This window comes from Terrapene carolina, unplaced genomic scaffold (assembly GCF_002925995.2).
Source record: "Terrapene carolina triunguis isolate 2854851 unplaced genomic scaffold, T_m_triunguis-2.0 Scaffold38, whole genome shotgun sequence".
Lineage (NCBI taxonomy): Eukaryota > Metazoa > Chordata > Testudines > Emydidae > Terrapene > Terrapene triunguis.
Window position 1 is genome coordinate 12,919,354 of NW_020664389.1, and position 24,974 is coordinate 12,944,327.

The 24,974-nt window shown below is 37.5% G+C and overlaps 1 protein-coding gene across 1 annotated transcript in view; it reads left to right on the forward strand.

Moving 5' to 3' along the window:
- The window catches only part of CADM2 (cell adhesion molecule 2), a 252,246-nt gene that overhangs the window by 193,722 nt on the left and 33,550 nt on the right, over positions 1 to 24,974 (forward strand). The window contains exon 8 of the mRNA XM_026652673.1: positions 9,452 to 9,571. Coding sequence (XP_026508458.1) covers positions 9,452 to 9,571 — 120 coding nt within the window. The remainder of the gene's footprint in view (positions 1 to 9,451; positions 9,572 to 24,974) is intronic.

The following is a 24,974-nucleotide window of genomic DNA, read 5'->3' on the forward strand; positions in this document are numbered from 1 at the left end:
TGGCATTTCTACTGACCAAGCATATCTTAGCAAAGGCAATGTTATCTTGTTTACCCCAGCTTTCTCTTAGCTGATCACTATTAGCTAGGCCTCTGGTCTCTTGACCAAACTCTGGACTTTGGGTCTGGAAAAAAGCTGGCACAATCCATATACCAGGTTGTTATATAAAATGCACATGGATTTTTAACCCTTCATATAGGAAGACTGCAGTCAATGGCTTATTGTGTAAGTTTTACCTAATTTAATCCTGACACGTTTATACAAAATTTGATGTGCTCTAATAAGCTTCAATGACAAAGTGCAGTGTATTTTTTTAATAAGTACTTCAATTAGAAAATGAAGAAAAGGGCACTTCAGTTTTATTCAAGATAGTGAACTGATTTAGAGATGTAACGTATTGACAGTGGAAAACAGTTTAAAAAAAAACCGATGTTGGAAATATTTAAGGTGGCTTTGAAAAAAATTCAACCTCAGAGCACACATTTGTAGAAATCTAAATTAAGTACTGTAAGACTCTTGGCACAAGGAAACAATTCATCAAAGGTTAATCCATCCGTTGAATACAAGTTTTGGTTTGGCACTGGCAGTTGCATTTTATGCCGATATTAATCACTGATAATGTCAAACTTAAACAAAACTCTTCAATCTAGATTATTAAAAATATTCTAAATACAAAATTAGACTGATTTCCTCGAAATGCATAATAGTTTCCAATAATTAGTATGTTTAGGGATAATTTTAAGAAAATATCAAATTCTTAATTGTGTGTCTCTGGCATCTCCTAAAATGTAAAACACAATTTTAAAAATTAAAATATTTCCATACAGCATTTTAGTTCATCAGCTTCTCCAGTAATAATATTTCCCAATTAATAATGTATCCTACAGAAAAACTAAAGACCCATACCCAATCATATCATAAAATCCCACCTAAATCTTCCTTTAATCTCTGGCCCCTCCACATATGGACTCTGAGTTCCTGGCAAAATGCTTGCAAAAAATGAGAGACTTTGCAGCGTGCCTGTAATGTTAACAGATGTGAGCTCTTTTGGATAAAGAGAGAAGTGTGCTCCAGAACCAAGGAATCCTTGCTGCCAACAGCTCTCTTGTTTGCATCTAGGAAGCTCCTGCTGCAGTTTCTCTGTTAATGTCAAATGTGGCAGAATGGCATGGAGAAAGAGGTAGTCCCTCAAGTAAGCATTGAGGGCTTTAGAGGTCAAAACCAGCATCTTGGAACTCTGCCTAGAAACTTATCAGCAGCTAGTGCAGGTATTGGAACACTGATGTTATATGCTCCCTGTGAACCACCCTGCTCAGCAAGCAGGTGGCCATATTCTGCACTTGATTCAATTTTCAAATGCTCTCTGTGTGCAACGTCACATAGCCTTGTGTAGAGTGCATCACAGCAGCCCAGTCTCAAGGTGACAAAGGCATATTAGTGACACTGGTAGCACTGGAGAGAAAAGGCTGCACTCTTTCAGCCAGATATAAATTGAAAATGCCTTTTTGACTACCACTACTATGTGATCTGCCACAATCATCCCTGGTTATAATAAAATTCCAAGATTGCCAATCTGCTCACATGTGGTGGCTGCTTTCTCTGAATTTCAGCCAGATCTTGTGGCTGCTTCTTCTATCTCACCTGTATTATTTCAGTTTGTTCTGAATTAATCTTCAGCCAGTTCACCCTTTTTCAGTCTCTATTTTTTATAAAGACATTGGATTATTTGTTCCTGCTACCAGCTATTTGTGATATAATGGAAATGTATATCTGAATACCATGAGCATGCTAAGTACTCTTCAGCCCATACTTCCTTATTAACTTTTCTAAGAAGTTGAGCAGGTGGAGTGACAAAATTGAAACTCTCCCCTGGTTTTCCTTTTCCATAGCTAATTTAAAAAAAAACTTGTCATCCCCTTCTAGGTTCTTCACAATTCTACTTCACCCTACTTGTCTGCTGTCTTCACTCTATTCTCCTCAACTCACCCCTAACCCCTTTGCTCCATCAGCGATACCATGTGTCCATTTCTACTACAAACTTCTGTGCAGTTCTGTCTTCATGGCTTTGCTGACCTTATCAATAGGGACACTACCTCCTCCTCCTAGTAAAGTCTTCACAATACCCTCTTCTGCAGGGACGCTTAAAAGAAATCAGCCATCTAATAATGGCAAAGTTGTAAGGCAATCAGAGTGAGCTGACTACATTTTTTTTTATTTTAAATTGTCAAAAGGTGTGGAACCATCAAAAATCCTCAAGTTGTGCAATAGCTACATGTGTAAGCATGTGGACTTATTTTTCTCACTCCTTCCCCACTCCTCCCTCCTTTGTTTGTCATGCTTACAAACTCTTGTTACTTTTGTTTCAGATTAGATTGTAAACTCTTCTGGACAGAAATGGTATCTACATCTGTGTTTGTAGAACACTTAGTACAATGGGGCCCTGATCATGAATGGGGCTTTTGGGTGCTATACCAGTGTAAACAAGAAATATTATTATTTAAATTCACTGAGCCAAATTCTGCAGTGTTTTGTACCAACTCCCAGTAGTAATTGCATAAATGTAACGTGAGGGCAGAATCTGGGCCTTGTGTGTGTATATATACTGTGTTGACACCAACTTTTAGCTTAACTAAAAAAGAAGAGAAAAACAGGTTTTTTGGTTTTTAAATTTTGTGTTGCTTTATCTTCCATCTGTTACTGAAATCTGCTGCTTTCAAGATGAGAAAAAGATCTGTAAACTTTTAACAAGAGGGGAGAGAGATACAATTCTTTTAATTCCAAGCTTATAAGGAGGAAGCAGTAGAAACCAAGATCCTTGTGTCTCAATGCCTTGACTTTTTTTCTGTTTCCCACCCTACCAAACAGTGTTTAATAAAACCTTAATGTGCTCCCACATCTTACCATTAAAGTGTCTTCCTATTTTTAGTATTGTCTAGAGATTCATTAAACGTCTTAGAATCATGAAACTATGTGAATCTATTTTATTCTCCTTCCAAACTGACTAGTTATTTTAGCTATATGCCTTGCATTATGAACTAATCGGAAGTTAGTCCTGACTTTTATTGTTTTAACTAAGACTCAGATCTACATAATCTGTTTATTGAAATGCTTTTTAAAAAAAAACAAAACTACAGTCTACTAGCAAAAAAACCCCAAAAACAAATCAAACATAAATTGCCATTTCAGAGCTTCATAAATCTGAATCAATTAGTAAAATTATAAATAGTGATTTCATGTCCACAAAGCTTTATGATCTTTCAGTTTCACAGCTAAGGAGCTATCGTCACATGACATTCAAGCCACAGTCTCTTTGTTCAGTCCCAGTTTCTGGGAACAACAGCCAATACCGCTCCCTTTGGATTTAAAATCTTGCTAAATAATTCAGTAATACATATTACAGTCTCTGATTAAATTTTGCACAGAGTAGTGGGATTGTTTTCCAGGTAGGTCATCACTCAGTTCAGTTAACACTTACAATCTCTTTCATTCTCAGCCAGAATACCACAGAGTCCATCTATCATTATCACTTTGTCTTTTAATTTTTCTGTCAGCCTTTGTCAAGCTTGAAACAAAAGCTTTTATATATATTTTTTGGCATTGCAGCCATTGTTATTTGAAATTGCACTCAATTATTTTACAGCAGTCCCATCTCTTATTTCATGGGAACATAAGAACAGAATGCGTAGGGCAGGGGTTCTCAAACTGGGGGTCGGGACCCCTCAGGGGGTCGCAAGGCTATTACATGGGGGGTCGCGAACTGTCAACTTCCACCCCAAACCCCGCTTTGCCTCCAGCATTTATAATAATGTTAAATATATAAAAAAGTGTTTTTTATTTATAAGGGGGGGGTCGCATTCCATTACTTGCTATGTGAAAGTGGTCACCAGTAATAAAGTTTGAGAGCCCCTGGTGTAGGGCTAGATCTCAGTGGATGTAAATTGATATAGCTCCATTAACTTAAAGGATGAATGACTTCTGCCTTCTGGGGTGCTGCTGTATTTGGTGCAGGAAAGAGGGGAGAGTATCAGGGAGCTGGTTCGGGCTTCCTCATCCTCAGGACCATGCTAGCCCTGAGGGTGCTTAGAACTGCTCCTGCACATCTCTACATTCTGCAACTGGTATTGGGTCCTTAGTGGACAATCTTTAAACCAATGGAGGGCTGACTTGATGGAGTGCAGCTGCCCCACCCTTCTCTCCACCTGGTTATGGCACAAAAGCACCAATCAGGAGTTCCCCTCTGACAGGGGAATTCTCTGCTAAGCATTTGCACTTAGGTTATGGCCCTCTGCGTCATCAGAGAGATACAAAGAAGTTTCCTTTGCTTTAAAATTTGGCCCACTATGTTTATTTTTGGGCATTATAAAGTATGGGCACAACTAGAATTAACTGCAGTATCTGACACCTAACACATTTGTTTTCCATAAAACTGTATTATCACAGTGCTTTTGAATGGTGTCTTTAAATAGGCTGAATTCCAGTGGTAGCATGATAGGTAATAAAGGAGATATTACGGTCAGTACATTGTTTCAATTAATATTAACCTAATTACTTGTCAACAAGTAATCATCTGTCTTAGTAGCTAGAGTTGAAATTAATGCTAACTATGAATAATCTTATTTGATTACTTGCCTTTTCTGTAAAGTTTAAAGACCTCTGTTCTTAGATATATGTAACTAAAATCTTTTACTAGGGTAGCTGTATTTTTATTTTAGTGATTTATTTAATGTCTTGTATCATCTATAACAGTTTTTAGGAACTGAAACTAAGTCTCAGAAAAGAATACAGCATTTTACCTGAATATGGCCCCATTTTATGGTTTATGCATATTTTAAGCCTCTAGTAGGGAGAAAAACAGCACTTTTGAATTAAAAGCTGGGTTTTTTTTACTCTCCTTCGTTGCACTGTATCTGTGAAAAAGGCAGTTAAAGTAGGTAAAGTTGCTATACCATTAAAGCTGAATGTATTCATTTTTATAAAAGAAAAAAACAAGTACAGTACATGGCTATATCCATCCACATTAATCCAGCAAATGTAAGAAAACCAAATGTATACGTGTCATAAATTCAACAAATGAACAGATGGAATATTTTCAAAGTGCATGTGGGGAGGAAAACAGAAGGTTGGGAACAAAGAGAATTACTGGATTTTTTTGTATGAAGTTTATATTTAATGTCCAGTATTACAGAGCAGAAGGAATGGTCTTGTAGCTAATGATTTTGATTAGGTCTTAAAAGTTCTGGGTTCAACTCCTATTTTTGCCACTGAGTTTGTAGAACTCTAGACAAATCATTTACTATCTGCCTCAGTTCCACATCTACAAAATGGGAATAATATTTCCTGCTTTACAAGGAAGATTAGGATGAATACTTTAATATGGGTGAGGCAATGAGATGTTATATCAATGGGACATAGGCATTTAAATGCAAAAGTTCCAGAAATCTTCAAGCTGTTCTGACCATAATGGTCCTGAGTGTTTAGAGGCATGAGATTAATACAAATTTGATATATCACCAGTTGAACAAGAACACAGCTTTAAAAATACACCAATAGTGATTTCTGTGCCCTAAACAGCAGCTTCTACTGTACTTTGTTGAATATTAGAACATGTTGCCATCTGGCTGATTTGCAGGAAACATCCTTCTAGGTTTCAAGACCCACTATATATCACCCATATCTCACTCCATGTCAGCAAACAATGAAAGCATAGAGTGTGCTGCAAATGTTTTTCTCATTGTAAGACAATCAAAAATGTTTTGCTTGCTGTTATGCAAAATCACTTTCGAGGAGACAACCAGTAAATTGTTCAAAAGTACCAAAATGATTAAGGAGCCTACCTGATTTATGAGGAAAGATTAAAAAAACTGAGCCTGTTTAGTTTTGAGAAAAGGAGACTGAGGGTGTGTGTGTGTGGGGGGGGGGGGGGGGGGACCTGTTAACAGTTTTCAAATATGTTAAGGGCTGTTACAAAGAGGACTGTGGTCAATTGTCCTAATCTTGGTGGCCACGGGGAAGAAGTAATGGGCTTAATTTGCAGCAAGGGGAGGTTACATTAACATAAAGTATAAGGGTAGTTAAATTCTGGAATAGGCTTCCAAGGGAGGTTGTGGAATCCCCATCATTGGAGGTTTTTAAGAACGGGTTGAAAAAACACCATTCACGGCTCTAGGTTTACTTGGTTCTCCCTCAGTGCAGAGGTTGAACTTGATAACTTCTTGAGGTCACTTCCAGCTCTACATTTCTGTGATTCCATCTCAGAAACAATCAATGGGAATTAGGGTCCCAAGTGGCTAAATCTCATAAATATGGGACTTTGGCTCCTAAGTCACTCACAGGGCCGGCTCCAGGCACCAGCTTACCAAGCAGGTGCTTGGGGCGGCCACTCCCGAGGGGGGCGGCACGTCCAGCTGTTCGGCGGCAATTCGGTGGACGGTCCCTCACTCCTGCTCAGAGCGAAGGACCTTCCGCCGAATTGCCGCCGCAGATCGCGATCGCGGCTTTTTTGTTTGTTTGTTTGTTTGTTTGGCTGCGTGGGGCGGCCAAAACCCTGGAGCCGGCCCTGGTCACTCAGGTGCTTTTGAAAACTATCACCCAACATCTACAGTTAGGTTGGCCAAAGTGTGATTTAAGGATGAAATGCAGTCCACAGAGTTCTAAAATTTGTGGTTTGTAGTTGCTGTAAGTATAGGTATGTAGTTACTAATATGAGTGAGTGTGCCAAATGAGATGTGATGTTACTATAGGAGTGACTCTACTGAACATAACCAATGTGAGCGAGATGTTTCCGTGGCCCTGAGCAGACTCAGACTTAACTCGGAGTGCAGATGGATCTTCTCTCCAACCAAGCTGACTCCTGCTTGCTAACTCAGCTCGACCGTTGCCCTCTTCTAGTAACTTTAGAGTATAAATAAAGCTGCCGAACCACAGGCATTTTACAATAAATTTATATTCCTTCTATTAAAAAAGTAACATGAACATGCCACTATTATGTGTGCATTTATTTTGATTTTAACACAGAGCAAATTATATGTAAATTAGTTTAATTCTTGAGGCAGAGGGCAAGCTGTCCATTGGGCATTTGGTGTCACGCCTTGATCTGGATGCTAATTTCTGGATAGTTAGTTTCATTTTTCTCTGAGATAAGAAAAGATTATTCTTGTTCAGCCAATATTACTATCATCTCCTACTGCCCATTAACAAGTCCCCCTCACTCTGTAAAGGTGTAAGAGGTGAGGGATGTAATTTTAAATCTGAAACCTTGTGAGGAAAACTTCCAAAGAATCAGCAAATAAATAATTCCGAAGTCCACTGGCAACCCGTTCAAGTCAGTATGTGACAAACTCTGTAGAATGATGAAAAAGATTGTTATTAAGCATAAATGCAAATGACAGAAGTAGGAAGTTTACAATGGTTCAATTGCACATTTAGGGAAGTCACCTAAAACAAATGTAAGGCTTGTTCATTATGTTCTGTGTATAAAACTGATATATAGCTGCCTTTTTTTAAAATGTATCAGGTTTTGCATTGAACATCAGGTACACATTTTTTTCCTTCTATGTAGTGCAAATTTTATCAGATATCCATCTAAGAAGGAGTTTCACATTATGGGAAATAATTGTATACATCAGTGCATATAACATATTTTTATAAAATGTTAATTAATTTATAATGCTCGTTAAAGTCAGTTCTATTTAATTATAATGGCAGTCACACTCCAGGCAATATTACAGTTTGTCCTAGTGATTAATGTGTCTACATTCATTATTTAAAAAGCTTGTTTTCTTAATTTTGCTGGCCTGGGAATATTTCCTACTGAAGAACAGGTGTAAACATCAGCATACTAAAGGTGAAAGAGTAATCTCATGCAGCTCTCTGATATTTTCCAAAGTGGAAAATTCTGCAGGTATAGAGTCTAGAACAAATAATGATGTTATTTATCAAAGGCAAAATAACTGAGGGAATGACAGGGAAACTTTTTTAAAATGGCAAAATAATCTGTCATCCAGCCTGAAAATAATGCAAATATGTGAAATCAAAAGCCAAGGGAAGTAATTAGTCCATGCTGAACTCAAGGACCCCATTCCTGAATTGTCTCCCTCAGGGCCCAATCCTGTGAAGTGCTGAGCATCCTTGACTACCACTGAATTCACTGGGAGCTGATGGTGCTCAAGGAGCTACATGATCGGGCCCTTAGTAAATGACATCTTTCTGTAGCAAGGCAAGACTGAAATTATGGGCCAGATTGTGATCCCGGGGCCTGTGGGTAGCACCTTGCTTCTGAAGTTACTTACTTACTCCCCACTCTAGCCAATGGGGCTATGTATGGAGTAAGAATGGTATTCACCATAAGGAGTTCAGAATCTGGCCCTTTGCCTTTAAAACTGAGGCATGGGAAATCTGTGCAGATGCTTTTATCTTCCTTATTGAAGTGTTTTCCTCTATTTCCTTTCATCTTTTCTTATTTACAGTCCCTTCCTAGGCAAAGGGAACATTGATCTTTATTGCTCTTGGCAGTGCAGATCTAAGTATTGTGTTTCTGTATGTATGATTGTTTCCTATATATTTAAATCATGTTTTACTATAAGGAATTTTGATTGTGATCTGACCAAAAGCAATGCCTTTAGCTTAGCAGATCTGCATTTACTCAATTCAGAGTATGACCAAGAGATGGAGAGGATTTTGTAGGATGCAGTTGTTGAAGACTTGCACCTTTTCCCACTTCTGCACACACCCGTAGTAATAAAATTACCATGAATCTTTCTGGATGTTGGGTTTCAAATGAAATTTCTTAGGGGTTATTAAAATACTGCTATATGTTAAGTATCCCAAGTTCAGGATGATTGTAAAACTATTTTGCCTGTTAGTAAGGGTAAGGAGTTTGAAATGTACTCTGCTCTGGATCTCAGCAGACAACTGTGTCTTAAACAAATTTGTTTAAGAAGAAGACAAGCAAACCGAAAAAAAGCAGCTTTGATAGTTAGTAGCAATTTCCCCTTTTTCTTTCCATTGAGTCTGTCTGAAAGTAGGTGTTTTAACACACTGCCATTTCTCGTTAACATGTGTGTGTTTATTTAGCATGATGGTGTTGTTTTTTTCATCTCCCACTCTGACACAGCATGTTTCATCTATATTTGGTTTCTACTGTATGAGACCTTTAAAATGGCTCAGTGAAGAAATGGATTCTTGTCACTTAAATATTCACTCTCCAGATCTGTGGAAACTTGATCATTTTAACAGTGTTTTAAATTCTTTTCCCTTGATGTTTGAATATAAAACTAGAGAGTGATATGTCAAGAATTTCAAGGTACCCTACTGTACCTGTAATAATCTGTGTTAAGCATGTTTTAATTTATACATTTTACTACATACTTGTATTTACAAATTGAACCATTATTATGCTTCTCCTTTGTTTGCATGATATGATTTTATTTTATATTTTTTTTCCACTCACCAGATGTTTCCAACACTTTGCTTCCCACCACTGTCATCCCCTCACTTACCACTGCAACAGTCACAACCACTGTAGCCTTAACAACCAGCACAGCCACATCGGCAACAGCCATCAGCACCAGAGGTACAGTATTCTTCTTTGTTATGGCCTGAAAAACCCATTATAAATAGGAAATTACAGGGAATTTTAAAGGGGATAGAAAATGCTCAGGAGGGAATTTAAACATTTTGCCTAAATATGTGTTTATATAAAGTAATAAATACATATGACAATAGTTAAGAAGGTTTAATAAAACATTCTTACCACTCCAGCAATGAATGTGTAAACTTTTATAGGGTGACTTAATTATTTATTTACGTTTGCACTTCATTTTTTAAGGTTAGCAAATTTAACTCTTATGTAAAATGAAAATAATCATTACTTTTTAAACTGGTTATTATTAGTAGCATTCATAGTGTTAGTATTTTTATTAATTATTAATTACTAGTAATTAATTATTTTGCTTCCTGGTGCTAATGTGGAATACAAGATAAATATCTTGGATTTGGAATTTCTATAGACTTAATCCTGCTTGTAATACAATGGAGATCTTTCTCATGCTTGTTAGTCTTAAATTTTAAGAAGCTTTTAATTTAAGGGAATGTCTTTATCTTACCTGAGCTACAGTATATCAAATGAATTTTCTTTTCCCTAGATCCTATTTTAAGATGATGTTTCTGGTAGTGTCCTGCCCTGCCTTGGGACAGAATCTAGATTCAGTTCCTAGGCTTACTCTCTTATTCACAGGCCCTGCACATACTGGAAGTGTTGCAAAGGGTACTTGGCATTAAAGGATTGTGTGCCTTGCTTCATAAACTAACATCTCCCCTCTCTGATTAAGGAGCAGTTTTCATGTAGTCAAAAAAAAAAAAAAAAAAAGGTAGTGTAACCTCTGAGTTAGGCTTGAAGTAAAAAGTGGGAGGAGGATCTTCCGTCATCCATTGAAGGCACCAATGAATTAAAGAGAGAGAGAGAAATTCATTTAAATACTGTCAAGACATATTTCTATAATGAGATGTAAATCTCTTGGGAAAGCTAGGACTACTTATGTTCTGAAAACCTTTCTCTCTAGAAGCATTTTCATGATAAACACATTAAAACTGTTTTTAAGTTTATGACCTAGCAGCTGAAGCACTGGACTGGGAAACAGGAGACCTGGATTTTATTCCTGGCTCTGCCACTGGCCTGCTGGGTGACCTTGGGCAAGTCACTTTCCCCTCCCTTTGCCTCAGTTTCCCCATTTGTAAAATGGAGATAATGACTTTGCCTTTGTAAAGATCCTGGAGCCCTATGGATGAAAAAGTGCTATATAAGAACTTGGTATTATTATTATTTGGAATGGTAGGATTTTTCCTGAACCTGTCTAAAACCAGTGTAAAAAGATTAGGCAATCCTGGCAATGATATCCACAGTTGTTTCACTAATAGTGCATTAATATTTTAGTACTGTGACCTCTGCATGAAATTAAACTGACCTACAATCTCAAAATACATTTTTTTATTTTATTAATCCTCATACAATGTCCACAGTGTGAAAATGCGTGACCTTCTTAATGATAAGAGAAAGCGGAAAACACTACAGAAATATCTACCAACTGTAAGGAAGGAAGGGAGATGTTGTAAATAGCAGCTAAGCACCAAATGGCCACTTTAGGGCTATAGTGGCTTGTCTTTCTTAAATTAAAACGCTGGCTATTAGAAAAGGGGGACGTTTCCTATAAAAGGATGATTCTACCCTGTGGAGTTTCTTTAGGACTATGCCTTTACACAGGAAAGTATTTGGAGGTACTGGCTGAATTCCCACATTGTTGAGGGCCAGAGATGTGGATGAAAGACATTTCTACCTTTTTCAGGCTGGAGTCCAGTGTTCTGAAATAGACATTTTTTTGGTTGCTGTATGTTGCCGTAATCACTGAGATACACTAAACTACTGATGTCAAAACTGTATCTTTCTGCATCATGCAGTGTTGCTTCTTTGCATAGGATCTCACTCCCTGGCTTCTTAAGTGCTAATTTTGATCATTTGGGTGTTCTGCATTATGGAATGGAGGCGTTATATCATTCCTATGAGATGCCTTTTGAAGAGTTATAACATGGGTGTAGTTTGGATGGGCCAAGGAGGCATTGCCCCCACCCCACAAACTGCAAACCTCGGGCAGGCGCAGAATTCCTTCCCTCCCACCCCCGTGCGAGCCCTGTTGGCCTGACAGGAGCTGCCTCCCCAAATCTAGAAGTAAAACTATGCCTATGGTTATAACATAGGACATGTAGCTCCTATACTTAAGAGTGTGCCTGGAACATCAAATCATTTTATGTTACAGTAATTCCATATCTCACTGTGCCTATGATATATTCTACTTATTCCACAAATGAAGTAAAACTGACAGTTAATTCTAAAGTTTTGTGAGCCAGGTGTTGTCTTTGTTTGCCTAAAGGTCAGCAAGCAATACGGAGAAGTTCCTGTGTCTCCTTCAATAACTAACATTATATTTTACAAAAGGCCTCCGTAGTCAAACTTTTCACTCGCTCACATGCACACCCACATTCATACTTGAACTTATGCTGAATCCTGTAAATATTAAGTGACATCCCTTTGCTTGTGTATTACACTTCAACTTGGAAAATCGGAGTGCAATTTGATGCTGGGAAAGAGGGGACTCCTTTATAAATTTGTCTGGCAGGTCTTAAGCCTTAACTGCCACGTTGAGGAAAGCATAACAAAATGAGACCAAACTGTGCAGAAGAAAGAAATCTAGAGAACGGAAGAAAGGACAAGTACATTGTATATGAAGAGTTTCCTTTTTACCAGGTTTTATGTCCCTTTGCCCTGCCAGAACAGCACAAAGGGACCCAAGTGGACAGCTAAGGAATCCCCTGAGCTAGTATGCCTGGCTCTGTGCCACACTCACAGCCCTCCAAAATGGAAGCCCCTTCTCCCTCCCAGACATTATTTCACCAGTCTTTTTTCCCTTCACTGTTCTTTCTGTAGTTAAATCCCTTTCCTGACTGTCAGGAAAACAGACACAGATCTTGTAAGCCTTGATAGCCGTGGCTTAAACTGTTAAAGAGCTATAACAAATATAATACAGGTATGAGTATAATAATGTGTGAACAGTCAGATAGCAAAAGAAAACAAATGCATTATTTAATACATTCAATTATATTGCTCATATGTGGGTGACTGACTCACTTGTGAAATGATTGTGCCAAAATCTTCAAAGCTTTATAGAGCAATGCCTCAAAACATCTCCAAAAGTCATTGCACATAATACAGGATACAGTGCTGCTTCCTGGCAGCTGCACTGGGAACTTCAAGCGTTTGTGTAAAACATTTCACTGCGCATCCATGCCCACTTCACTTCTTTTTTTTATTACGGCTCTGGTATAAAGAGGTATAAATGACATCTGTGGAACTAAATATAAAAATGGGTTTACAGTAAATTAAGGGAGGTACTAAGTGTTTGATCATTATGGTTTAGTTTAAATTAAATATGACTATTTTTATTTAATCACACAGAATTTCAACAGTCTGAACTGTTAGATTACTCTCATTTTTTCTCTCCCCTTTCCTTTTTATCTTGGTGTCGGTATAGGAATAAAAAAATTGACTAGAGCATCTGTTTTAGTAAAGCAAGTTAAACTGTAAGAATTACCTGGGCAGTGCTTCCATTCCCCGGCTCCTTTGATATCAAAAGAATATTCAGCATTATCTGTTCTTTGCTTGTGCCTTCATTTTTCTTCCACATGATCTCATTAACGTACCTCAGTACTTTGAGATATTGACAGAGAGATAAACCACAAAGCAACAGAGAAGTCATAGAATATGCAGGGGCAAAGAGGCCCAGCACTGTTAAACAGTGACTGAGATAAGGAAAGAGTTATATCTCAAAGATAGCTCCTGTATGTTTACTCACATTCACCACTAATAATAAATAGAGCTATCAGTGTGTAATCTTAAAAGCAGTTTTGTCTGACAGCATTTTAAACAGCTAGTTGTTTTATAGACTACTTTATAACTGTGTGGCTGTAACTTAAAAACAAATTTGTGTCTGCTTTCACTCAAACCAGATAAGGAAATTACAACTCTTTTCCTCTCTCTCTTCCCCAGTTTTAATCAGCTCCCACCAGTTTACCAGCCTCAGGATTTTCCTACAGACCTAAACATATGCAGCCTAAGTCCAGAATATGGACTACTTTGTACGCTAGGATTTTTTTTTTCTCCAGAGATCCTGTCAGATGCATTAGCATCTACACTAGGAGAATTGATTCCCACCCTGTAATGACTTGATGATTATTTTATGCTCTTTTCTTTCCCAATCTCCTTTGCTCTGTTTCAAGAATGCACTGAGTCTCCAAGCTGCAGCCAGACTTCTGAGATAGAGTCTTAAAATTGGAGGTCTCAGCATATCCCTGGAAACAGAAAGAAACAGAGAGCAAGACATCTGAACTTAAAGAACAAGGTTAACCCTGACTCCAAGATCAAACTACAGAACTTCTTTCCTAGTTCTAAAACATCATACTAGCATGGAGGCTCAGTCCAGAAAAAGTCCAAATGGACTTTTATGGAATGTTGGGGAATTTAGGACTGTTTAAAAAAAAATCTAATCCACCTACACAGCAGCTTCAGGAGGCACCAGCTGTTTATACAGAGGTTCCAAAATAGTTTTGTCTTCACTTAAGCAAAGACATAGGAATGTTACCAGCTCTGCCTCTTTCTCAGCATGCTGCATGTTTTTTCCCTGACTGCACAAAAGCTCCAAGATGCTACAGCCCTACATTTAGGAGAATTTCCGATTTGAGGGTCCTATGTGTTGAGAGAAACCCTTACATTTTCCACAAAGAAAATGGGATTCTCTGAAAATCACCCACAGAGAATTCATCTCAAAGATTGTAAAAGGATAAAATGTTACCTTCCTTCTGCTCAGATTCCATGTACAACAGGCAAAAAAGTGTGGCATGTGTTTACACCTACACAGGCCTTCTAAGATATATATATAAAAAGAGCTTGATGCCTTCAGTGTCTTATAACCTTTAATACTGAAGTTATCAATCTCTGTATAAAGCCAGCCATCAACGAGTCTAAAAGGGAAAGGATATCATCGTAATGGCCATTTTTATCTAATCTCTAGAGTGCTGACATGGGTCATAATAGTTCCTACATTTTATTCATGTCTAGAGATTTTTGATAATGAAGAATAAATGGAATATATAAGAAACAAGACAGAAAAATTTCCTTTTGACCTGTTAATTTTTGAGTGTGAGGGGTATGCCTACACTGCAATAAAACACCCGCAGGTGGCCCGTGGCAGCTTATGCAGGTTCAACGGGCTCGGGCTCTCTGGCTATCAAACTGAAGTATAAATGCCCAGGTTTAGGCTGCAATCTGATAGCCCCACAGCCCACGTCAGCTGACACAGGCCAGCTATAGGTGTTTTATTGCAGTGTAGACATACCCTAAAATGATTGTCTACAGATTCTTCCCCACTCTTCATTGCCAAAAAATGATTAATTTCATATTTACATCATACTTAGATGGCAACCTATTTTTGTGATCTCCTATACTTTGAATACTGCACTTTCTAAAAGGTAGGTGTGGGATGACTGAAATTTACTTGGGTTTTCAGTGTTATCTGCAGAGACTTATTTTTAACTTCAGGCTCCCTTGCAGATTTGGAGATAACTAAGCACCCCACCTCCAAGAAAAGAGCAGTTAGTGATACCATTTTTCATGCTGAGTAGTCCCTTACTATATTATTATAGCCCAACTGATTTCAGTGGGACAGCCCATGGTTTAATGTGCTATTCATAAATGTTAATCTTTGAATCTATTAAATCCAGGAAGGGACCATTAGATTATCTAATCTAACCTCCTTTATAACAGAGGGCATAGAATTTCACCCAGTTACTCCTGTATTGAAGCCCAATAACTTGTGTTTGACTAAAGTATATTGCCCAGAAAAGAAGCCACAATCTTGATTTGAAAACTTCCCTTGGTAGTTTGTTCCAATGGCTAATAACCCTCACTGTTTAAAAAGGTGTTCCTTACTTCTAATTTGAATTTGTCTAGCTTTAATTCCCAGCCATTGGTTCTTATGATTTTCTCCACTAGATTAAAGACCCCGTTAGTACCTGGTATTTTCTCCACATATTCAGTGTAAATAAAAACATCAGAATCTGACCTAGAATTATCAATTGTATTTCACTTGGGTGGGCTGAATCCACAAGTGTCTGACTCTTATTAAGATCTTGCTATGGTTTTGGTATGCATTTTGGGGGGGGGGAGATACAGTATCAAGGGTGCAGGCTTTTTAAAGGAAATACAGCAAGCTTCTATTTAAGTCATGGAAAATATGCCAGTAGTGTCTGTTGAGCTTGATGCTTTGTTGCTGTGCTTAATTTAAATGAGATCCAATGGTATATATATATACATTTCTATTTTTTTTCTTTTGGGGAGATTTTTGTGGACTTTAATAGTGCCCTGTAAAAACTGAGAAGAATTTTTCTAAATGTACTCTATATTGCAGAATTTTGACACGTTTTCTCTACTAGTCAAAAAAGACAAAGTACATAATTTAGTATCACTATCGTTAAAAACATGTGACAAATAAGTTAACTGTATGTTCGCATTACGATGTGAAGTGTTAATATCCAAAACAAGTCTAAAAATGAGGAAAGGAACAGTAGGAGAGAAAAAAATGCTTTATACGTTTCAAATTTATTAGCAACACCTTTAACAAGAAATGTACATTTCTGTCTCACTAACCAGAAAACTAGAGTAATCAGTTGTGCCTTTGAAGTTGAAAAGATTACTGAATCTGTCCTTGCCTTCTCTGATACTTGAAACACAGTTAATAACTTCCAGCATGAACTTCATGAAACACTGAATTGATACTAATTATACTAATGTTTTGGAATAAAGATGACCTTGGGAAAACCTGAAGCTTACAGTATCCCCAATAACAATAAAATAATACCAAATCTGCAAAGCATGACCTTGGAGATGGATCTAAACTGACCTATTAATGTTCACATTCATATAACATTAAAGTAATATACTTAGGCTGTCTTAATTTCAAAATATAGCTGTATATATAGACCTACTGTATTTGATGATTTACCTGATTTTTAAATTATCACCAGATACACTTCTATACTGATTATAATTTGGCTTCGTCCAGAAAATAAAACATCATTGTGCTATTCAAACAGATTAACACAAAAGATGCCTGGGCTTCTAACAAAGTGGATTAAAAATGTATCTCCTTCTTAAATAAGAAACAGTTAGAAAAAGCAATGAGAATATTGCAACAGGTTCACTAGTTTAAAACACAAAAATCTTTCACGGCTAATGTTATGCTGCAATATGTCTATCATATCAGGGTGGAGGGGAAACAGAGCCAACAATATTAAAGGGGAAAAAAAGCAATAAACTTAATCCCAGCGATTCATTGTTACAGGATCTTAAAACACATCCCTCAACACAGTGTAGGTGAAAGACATAGATGCATGAGGGGAATCTGGTTTGAAGTGTACAATGTCCTAAATGGTTATATCTAATCTTGGCCCAGTTATTTTTTTCATCTTAAAAAAAATTACAAACTCATCTACTCTCAGGAATACAGGGTGGAAAAATCTTATTCAATAACACTTGACTCACTGTCTGAGAATAAAAGACTGAATGGAAAAGTATAAATGGAAGAGAGTGAAAAAAATGAAATTCAGAACCGACACAAGGAAGTACTTTTCACTCAAAGAGAAATACAATTTTTCAATAGCCTATTGAGCCAAGTTTGGAATTGAAGGTACTGAGGTCATTAAAGAAGAAGCGAGATGCTATTCTGGAGGAACTGTGTTAACCAAGATGACTTGCAATGGGCTGAATGGCCTTTTCCTTTTCCCCAAATTTATGTTCTTTTTGAAAAACTTTGATTACAAGTCATCCTGCTGTGATTTAGATAGCATGAATTCAGAAAGAGTGAATCAAATCCCTTAAATCAAGGATGCTTGGGTTTCTTTCTAGGTCTGAATTCTTGCCAGTCTGTAACAGAAAACTACCAGTTGAGAAAAAAAGTATCAGGAGTGGCAATTTACCTTAATATGCAATTTCCCTTTCCAGCTGATAAAGGGTAAGAGATGAGGATTCTGGACAACAAAGGCCAGCATATAAATCACTATGGGAATATGTTATGGACAGTTAGAAATGTCAGATAGACAAGATTTTAAGAAACCATTCTATTTATTTTAAGACAATAAAAACTTCTTTTGCTAATAAGTCTCCACAGGACAGATCAGGTGAAATATTATGTTCTGAACTGTCTAGAAATGAGGCAACTTGTGTTCATGAAATTAAAACTCTCTCAGTCAGTCAACACTGATTTTTTTTTAACCACATGTATAGACACAATAGATAGAGAATCAGCTGTTTGTGACAATATTAACACTGATATAGGAAGTGAACACCAGGAAAGAGTTAAAAATATAACATTTACAGGCTCTTCTATTGATGCAGTTTTCAGTACTGAACAAAGACAGTTTTTAATATTTGGGGATGGAGAGTGTGATTTAAATATTGTCCCTGTTGTTGGAATGCACGTGGTTATCATAGACACAGCTTTAGATTATTTAACATTAGCGTTGTCCTCCATTTTGACCTTGCACAACCAATTCCACACAACTCAGGTAAAGTTTTATGGTGCTGTTGTGTGTCAAGACCTGCACTTAGGACCCTCCTGTAATTTTGAAATTGTTTGTGTCCTTTTCAGAGTGATAAGCAACTCTAAGTTGTTTATGCTTTAAAACGACCCTGAGTTTCCAAAGGCTGCTGAATTTTGGTGCCCTGTAGCCCCATGTCATTCTTTGAAGCATCTGTTTCCAATATTTCCGGAGTTAGTAAAGCTAAGAAGAAATGAGTCCTTTATTACCATCAGGTTGGCTCTCCTCCACCACACGATATCGTGCCAAGTACTTTCTGAGAGCTATTATAGGCTTCCAGTCCCTTTGGGACTCTCTCTTGTATAATAAGTCCCTTGTAGCTTAGTGTGGCTATTGGGAATGCTGGCAACAAGGCCATAGGAAACCAATTTGCTAATTGTCTTTGTGTGACTGTGACACACACATCCTTACTTCCTGGCACATTAGGGCAATGCCCCCTCATTCTGACCAAATGCTTTCTATGCTAAATTCTCTGACTCCACTGTGAAAATCAGGGATTCTAGCCTTGACTTTGGACACAGAATGAACTTCTCCAGATTTATTATGAAATAGTAGGACTTTCAGTAAGAGAACAGTTGCATTCACGTGTAATTCTAGACCATTCACTGAATTTGCAGCAACTTAAAGTATATTAGTAGCACCTTCTTAACTCACAACAGAAGCTGTCTAGTTTCCCTCATTACTATAATAAAATTGATTGGTTGTAAGCACCCCAGTCAACTGGGGTTGTACCTTCTGCTGTTGGTGTACTATTCAGTTCTTCTTCAAATAGTGTCCCTATGGGTGCTCCACTTCCCATTAGACCCATAGGAACATACATCTCAGAGAACTCCAGTTACTGCACAAGGTGGGGAACTTCTTCTTGCATGTACAAATTAAGAATCTCTTGACAGTTCAGAGCAGGGACTCTGTCTTTCTGTTTGTGTGAACAGTGCCTTGTATTTATGGGTGCAAGCAGAATAAATATTGAATAATAAAGACAACCTCTTAATTTAGGCCCTGATTCAGGAAAGCACTAACGGATGTGTTTAACTTTAAGCACCTGTTTAAGTGCTGCCATGAATAGGGATAAGACAAATATTACAACTCTGTGCAATATCGTTGGGGCCCATGTTATAGTAAGTTTATGAGCGGTTTATGTATCACTGTGAGCCAGGGATTGAATGCAGCTCCAAGTGGGAGGGTTACCACAGCTCCTCCAGGAACCAAAAACAGTAGGGGACTGTGATTAAGATGAACCACTCAGCTTGTAAATGCCCCGAGAGACTTGCATATACTGGTTCAAACTGGGTTTTCAGACACCAACAGACAAAGACATGTCTTTGGGTATAAAAAGCTGAGTTTGAACTGATAATAGGTCCTTCTTTTGATTCAGCAAATGGACAGGCCCCTCTGTCCAAGGCAGGGTCCTAATCCTTGTTGAAGGGTTGGAAGGACTTTGGCTTACCTCTGATAAGCTTTTAGCATGTGTATAGGAACGTCTATTGTTTTTTAGATATTTTCTTTTCCCCTAAGAATGAATGTATTTTGCTTTGTGAAGGCTGGTTGGTACCTGTTATGTACTGTAGTAGCCTCTGGAGAGGATTAACCACAGGTTAGTCCTGGGGAAATCACAGTGAGGTGCAGAGGGACTGCAAGCCTGAACCCCTGGTCTGCAGAGAGATGCAGGGCTCTGCCTGAAAGAGGTAATAGCTGGGAGCCTGAAAGCTTAAGCGGGTGCCCTGGAGGAAGACTGGGGATGGGTCAAAAGTGCAGTTGACCCTGAAACTGTGACAAGGGATGCTTTTCTGAATTGATGCCTTGGTTTTATATAAAATACCATCTTCATTCCATTGACTCTCATATAATTAGAGTCTCTAGTGCCTGCATTTAGCTGCAATATGCTAATCTCTCTGTAGCTTTTAACTTGATGACTGCAGTGTGGTAATGCTAATCCTTCCCGCTCCTAGGAACTTCAGTTTGTGTGAACCCACACAAAGAACCCAAAAAGAACTTCGAATATTTGAATCAATTCATTGGTATCTAAAATTCACCATCTTTAACCTTATTGGTCAACTAGATGATTATTAGGCAACAGGTGACACATTCTGGAGAAATGGAAGGGAGTGGCCTCCTAGTTTGAAATAGCAAGTCTATAAAATTGCATATGAAGATATAGCCCTGCCTCAAAGAAATTACAATCTAAGATTACTAGTGGTGAAAGTTTGGGGGTAAAGGATATAGTCAGATGAGAAATTACTTTTTTGAACTGTGACTATCTTGGGTTTCCCCACCTGCTATATCATTTCTTCAGTTTGAGATTATCTAATGCTTTTAGGAAAACATGACAATAAGAAGTCTATTTTATGTACTTTGATATTCTTTTTAATTTTGTAGCATGCAAAGAACTCCTATCTGAAAGTGTTGTAATGTGATCGTCTGTATCATATGCAAAAGATTATCTTTAGAAAATCATTAATTATTTCAGTCATTTTGCAGTATTTTCAGTATAGTAAATTAATGTCTTCCAGAGACGCAGAGAGAGAGAGAATAAAATGGCAGGCAAATAATAACTTCAAATGCTTAAACATGGTCAACTGAGGAGTACAAGATAGTCTAGCATTAGTAGAGTCACCTGGAAAGTCAGCAAAGAACTAATCTCTAATTTGGAATCTTGGTCAAGAATGATAATTGTCAGTGATGCTTTCTTATATTAGTGAATGTAAAGAGCTGTCTGATGTATTTGATGATTTCTGAAATAGAACATCTAGAGAACTATTGTTTTTCCTTTCCTTTTGAAATTCTCCAGTCTTTTCTTTGTTTTGAATCTGATCAAATTAAGTCCACATCATTTGATAGTTAAAAGCCCTGAGAAGCTCACAGGTCCCAGCTCAACTAAAAGTTGACCCCTTTTAAATTTGCTGGTGACTGAGTTTTTCAGTTTGCAGTTACACATAATGCCTGTAGATTAGCAAACATTGCCTCAGTTCATCAATTTGTTGTTATTTAAAAAGTCTCAGTCCTGCCCTCTGAAATACTACTATACTACACCACATTGCCTACTAATCTTTACAAAATTGCCTACGTATGTGCAGCTGTCACAGCTGTTCTGAGATTGTTTGGCAGTGTGTGCAGTATAAAGAAGTGTGGGGCTGATCCCTACTAGATTCACAAATGCAGACTAGTACTGTATTCTATCCATTCTTGCAGCAATCAGAAAGAAAATGATGGTTCAGCAATAGAGCTGTGCTGCATTGGAAGCATCACCTACATACATGAGTAGGGCAAAAGCACTTGTTTCTCATGGTAGCCTGACCATCAATTTACTCTAATGTTTGAAGTAGCAAGAATTAGAATTAAAACACTTCTTTTTCCAAAGGTAGTGAACCTTTTATTAAAACTAAATTTTATAAATCTCTCTGTGACAGTCACATCATCTTACTTGTGAGAAAATTTCAGCTTTTCAGTTGCATTAATTTTACATTACAGTTCATTTACATTACAGCTTCACATTAATTGCATTAATCTGGCTACATAATCACACAGTATGTCAGTAATGGTTGCACCATGGCAGGTGTCTCCCTAGAGCCCAACCTTGCAGATTTCTTTTCTGCTAAGCAAATGGTAGTGCCCAGGTGTGCAGATATGATCCTGATCCTGCAAAGACTTGCACATGCATGCTTAACTTTATGCACTATGAATGGTCCCCCTGACAGCAATGTTGCTGTTAATAGTGAGTAAAATTAAGTATGTGGGTAAGTGAGGTCTAAATCCTGCTCTCTGAACTTCATTTATCAAAATCAGATTCTAAGTATATATTAAACTATCCAGACACTGACCAGACCAGATACCGCAGTTCGAATTTTTGCTGATTTACTAGGGCCAAATATACTTTCAACTGACTCTTTTTTACTTTATTATTTAGCTATCATCTGGTTAAACCCTGGGAATGTATTGTAGGTTATTCTTTAGACCATGAGCGTCTCGGAGAAGGGACCAAGTCAGTGTTTAGAAAGCACTTAATACACAGTGAGTACTACTGTTAACTAAATAAGAATAATTATTAATGGTGTGACTAATACACTTGCAAGGCATTCTATTGCTTAGTAAAATACTTCATAGAGCAAGCAGCTTTGCTTAAATATAAATTTTGAGATAAGATAAAAAATCTGTATTAAATACCCCCTGAACTAGCTTGTGGATAGGTGGAAAGAGGGAGGGGACTTCAAATGCATGTATTCATTTTTACTTGCCTTTAAGCCTGCAGCACTTCTCGTTTATCCAAAATGCATCATGTTAGAATATTACTGATACCAGGGGTGGTGCTAACCTCTTCCCAGAGGGGGGCTGAGGTGGGCTAAACAGAAAACTGGGGGAGAGGGCTACCCTATACATCTTGTGGGCACACATCTAGCTTTCCAAACTGAAGGCTCTATTCTTTCAGCACATGGTCATTTATGCATGTAACTTCCTCCGCCACTAGCAGAGGTTATGAATGTACGTCCTCCACATATTAAGAAGATAATACACCCTATAAGAGTGCCAGTTTTACTGAGCCACTTGTAAGACACCCTGTAAAATTGGGAGAATTTACCTGTTCTGAAGGTCGTTCACCTGTTATCTGCCACTGTTAAAAATATTACAGGGCCAGATCCTTGGTCCCACTCTCATAGCACAAAATAGTTTTAAAGCTAGTTTAATTGACCACTGAGGATTCCCCCTGCAGAGGGAAATCCTCTGCTAGCACAGAGTTGCCAAAACAGCCTCCTGTGCCATCTGCCTTCAAGCCCTAGTGTATCGGCTGGAGCTGAAGCAAAGGGGATGTGTCAAGGGCATCTCTGGTGGATTATAGAGAAGTTCCTTAGGAGTCATAGGCAGCCAACATACAATAAAAATAGTTTTTTGGCTGCTATAACTTTTTGCCTGGGACCAGTGCCAGTGAAGATCAAAATCCTGTGGCTGGAAAGGCATCTTGGCCATCCCCCATGTTTCCTATCTTGTACTGACAGCTAGGCTGGATGAATTCATTCCACAAAATATATATAGTATTTTGTATGTGTTGGACCATAAGCGCCAGTTCCATGGCTGATCCAGGGCTCAGGCACCTTCAGCACCCGCAGGGCCAGATTAATCTTTTGTGGGTCCCCACCCCCCGAGACCCACCCACCATTCCGTCCTTTGACCCTGCTCAGGTGCTTCCCCCTGAGGCCCCGCCTTCCACTCACACAGGAGGGGAGGGGGCAGAGCAAAACCAAAAGAAACACCTGTGTATTGGACTGTCAGAACCAAAATGAATATTTTTTTAAATCATAATTTCAGTTTTTTAGATCAATAAATGAAGTATTGGAAAAAACTGGCAAGCGCATTTCAGACATTGTTGAGGCAATGATATCATACAGAATACATATAAGTATCACTGAGTTCTCAAAACACATTCATTAATCAATAACTATAGCTGCATTGGCAAATAACTTAACATTAAGCACATATTTAAGAGCTATCCTGAAAAGGGATGGTGTTAAGTATGTCCTTAAATACGGTATTGAATCAGGGCCTATCAAATTACAGTTAATTTCCACCTAGTTATTCAATATGGAAAATATTATATGATTAAAATTGGTCTCATTTTAAGATGGTGAGTGAATACAAACATGTTACCCTTTGGATCACAGTTTAAATTGTTAAAAATTAGAAGTTATATCCAAACTGTTTTCTATATTGTTAGATTATTCAGTAGGAAATCCCAGAACAACTAGCCTCTTATTGTTGCAGTGTGGTAATAAATAAACAGAAACATATTAATTCTGAGATCACAAAATTTAAATACAAAAGATCACTAGAAGACTAAATCAAAATTGTTTTCTACTTCAATCCTAATCCTATTCCTATTAAACCAGATTATTCAACAACAACATTTATAAAAAATATGTGTTGGTAGGCAAATGCAAATATACTAGTTTCTATATCACAGAGTTTCAAACTAAAAAAACTAAGTTTTAGTAAAAATGATTTCATTCAAATTCTGGTGAAATAAAAAATAAGTGACTGATTTTCTGAATCACCCAACATTTCATCAACATGCTAATTTAACCCTCGTTTTCCCCTAAATTGACTATTCAGAGTTTTCCCTGACGTTGTCATAATCTTAGAAATGATATTTCTTAGCATCCTTGACAAGGTGAAATATAATAGGAAGGAGAAGTGAAACAGCAAAGCCTACCATAGAACCTTCTTCATGCAATATAAAATATTTTTTCATTCTAGCCCAAGTAGGTCTAGTTATAACTGGAAATATATATTTATGATAGTAATGAATCTTTTATTTGGATCTCTAAACCACTGACCTTAATCTCTTATAACCTAAAGAAGACTCAATGATTGAGCTTGAGACAGAGGGTTAGAACTAGGGAGAAGTACAGTAGTAATGCTAGAAATGTGTAAATAATCCGGAAATATTTTTAAAAGTTTATTTAGGGATTAAATTTATCCACAGATATAGAATTGAAAACTAAAGATGAAAATGTATCTAAACTAGTTTAGTCTACTGGCCTGGAAAACAAAGATTCTGAAGTTATTTACCCTAGGAAAGATTTTTGTAAATCCTCAGTTTTTCAAAGGGCCAATGTGTTGCACTCTTTGAATTTGGGCCCAATCCTGTAAACAGTTATGCATTGGTATAACTTTACTCATATTAGCAGCCACACAATGATAAAATTACTTTAAACTTGTTTGAAAGATAGCTTGCAATGGAGTAGATTTTCTTCTGCTGTTAAATAAACTTCTATTTCTGTATTTTT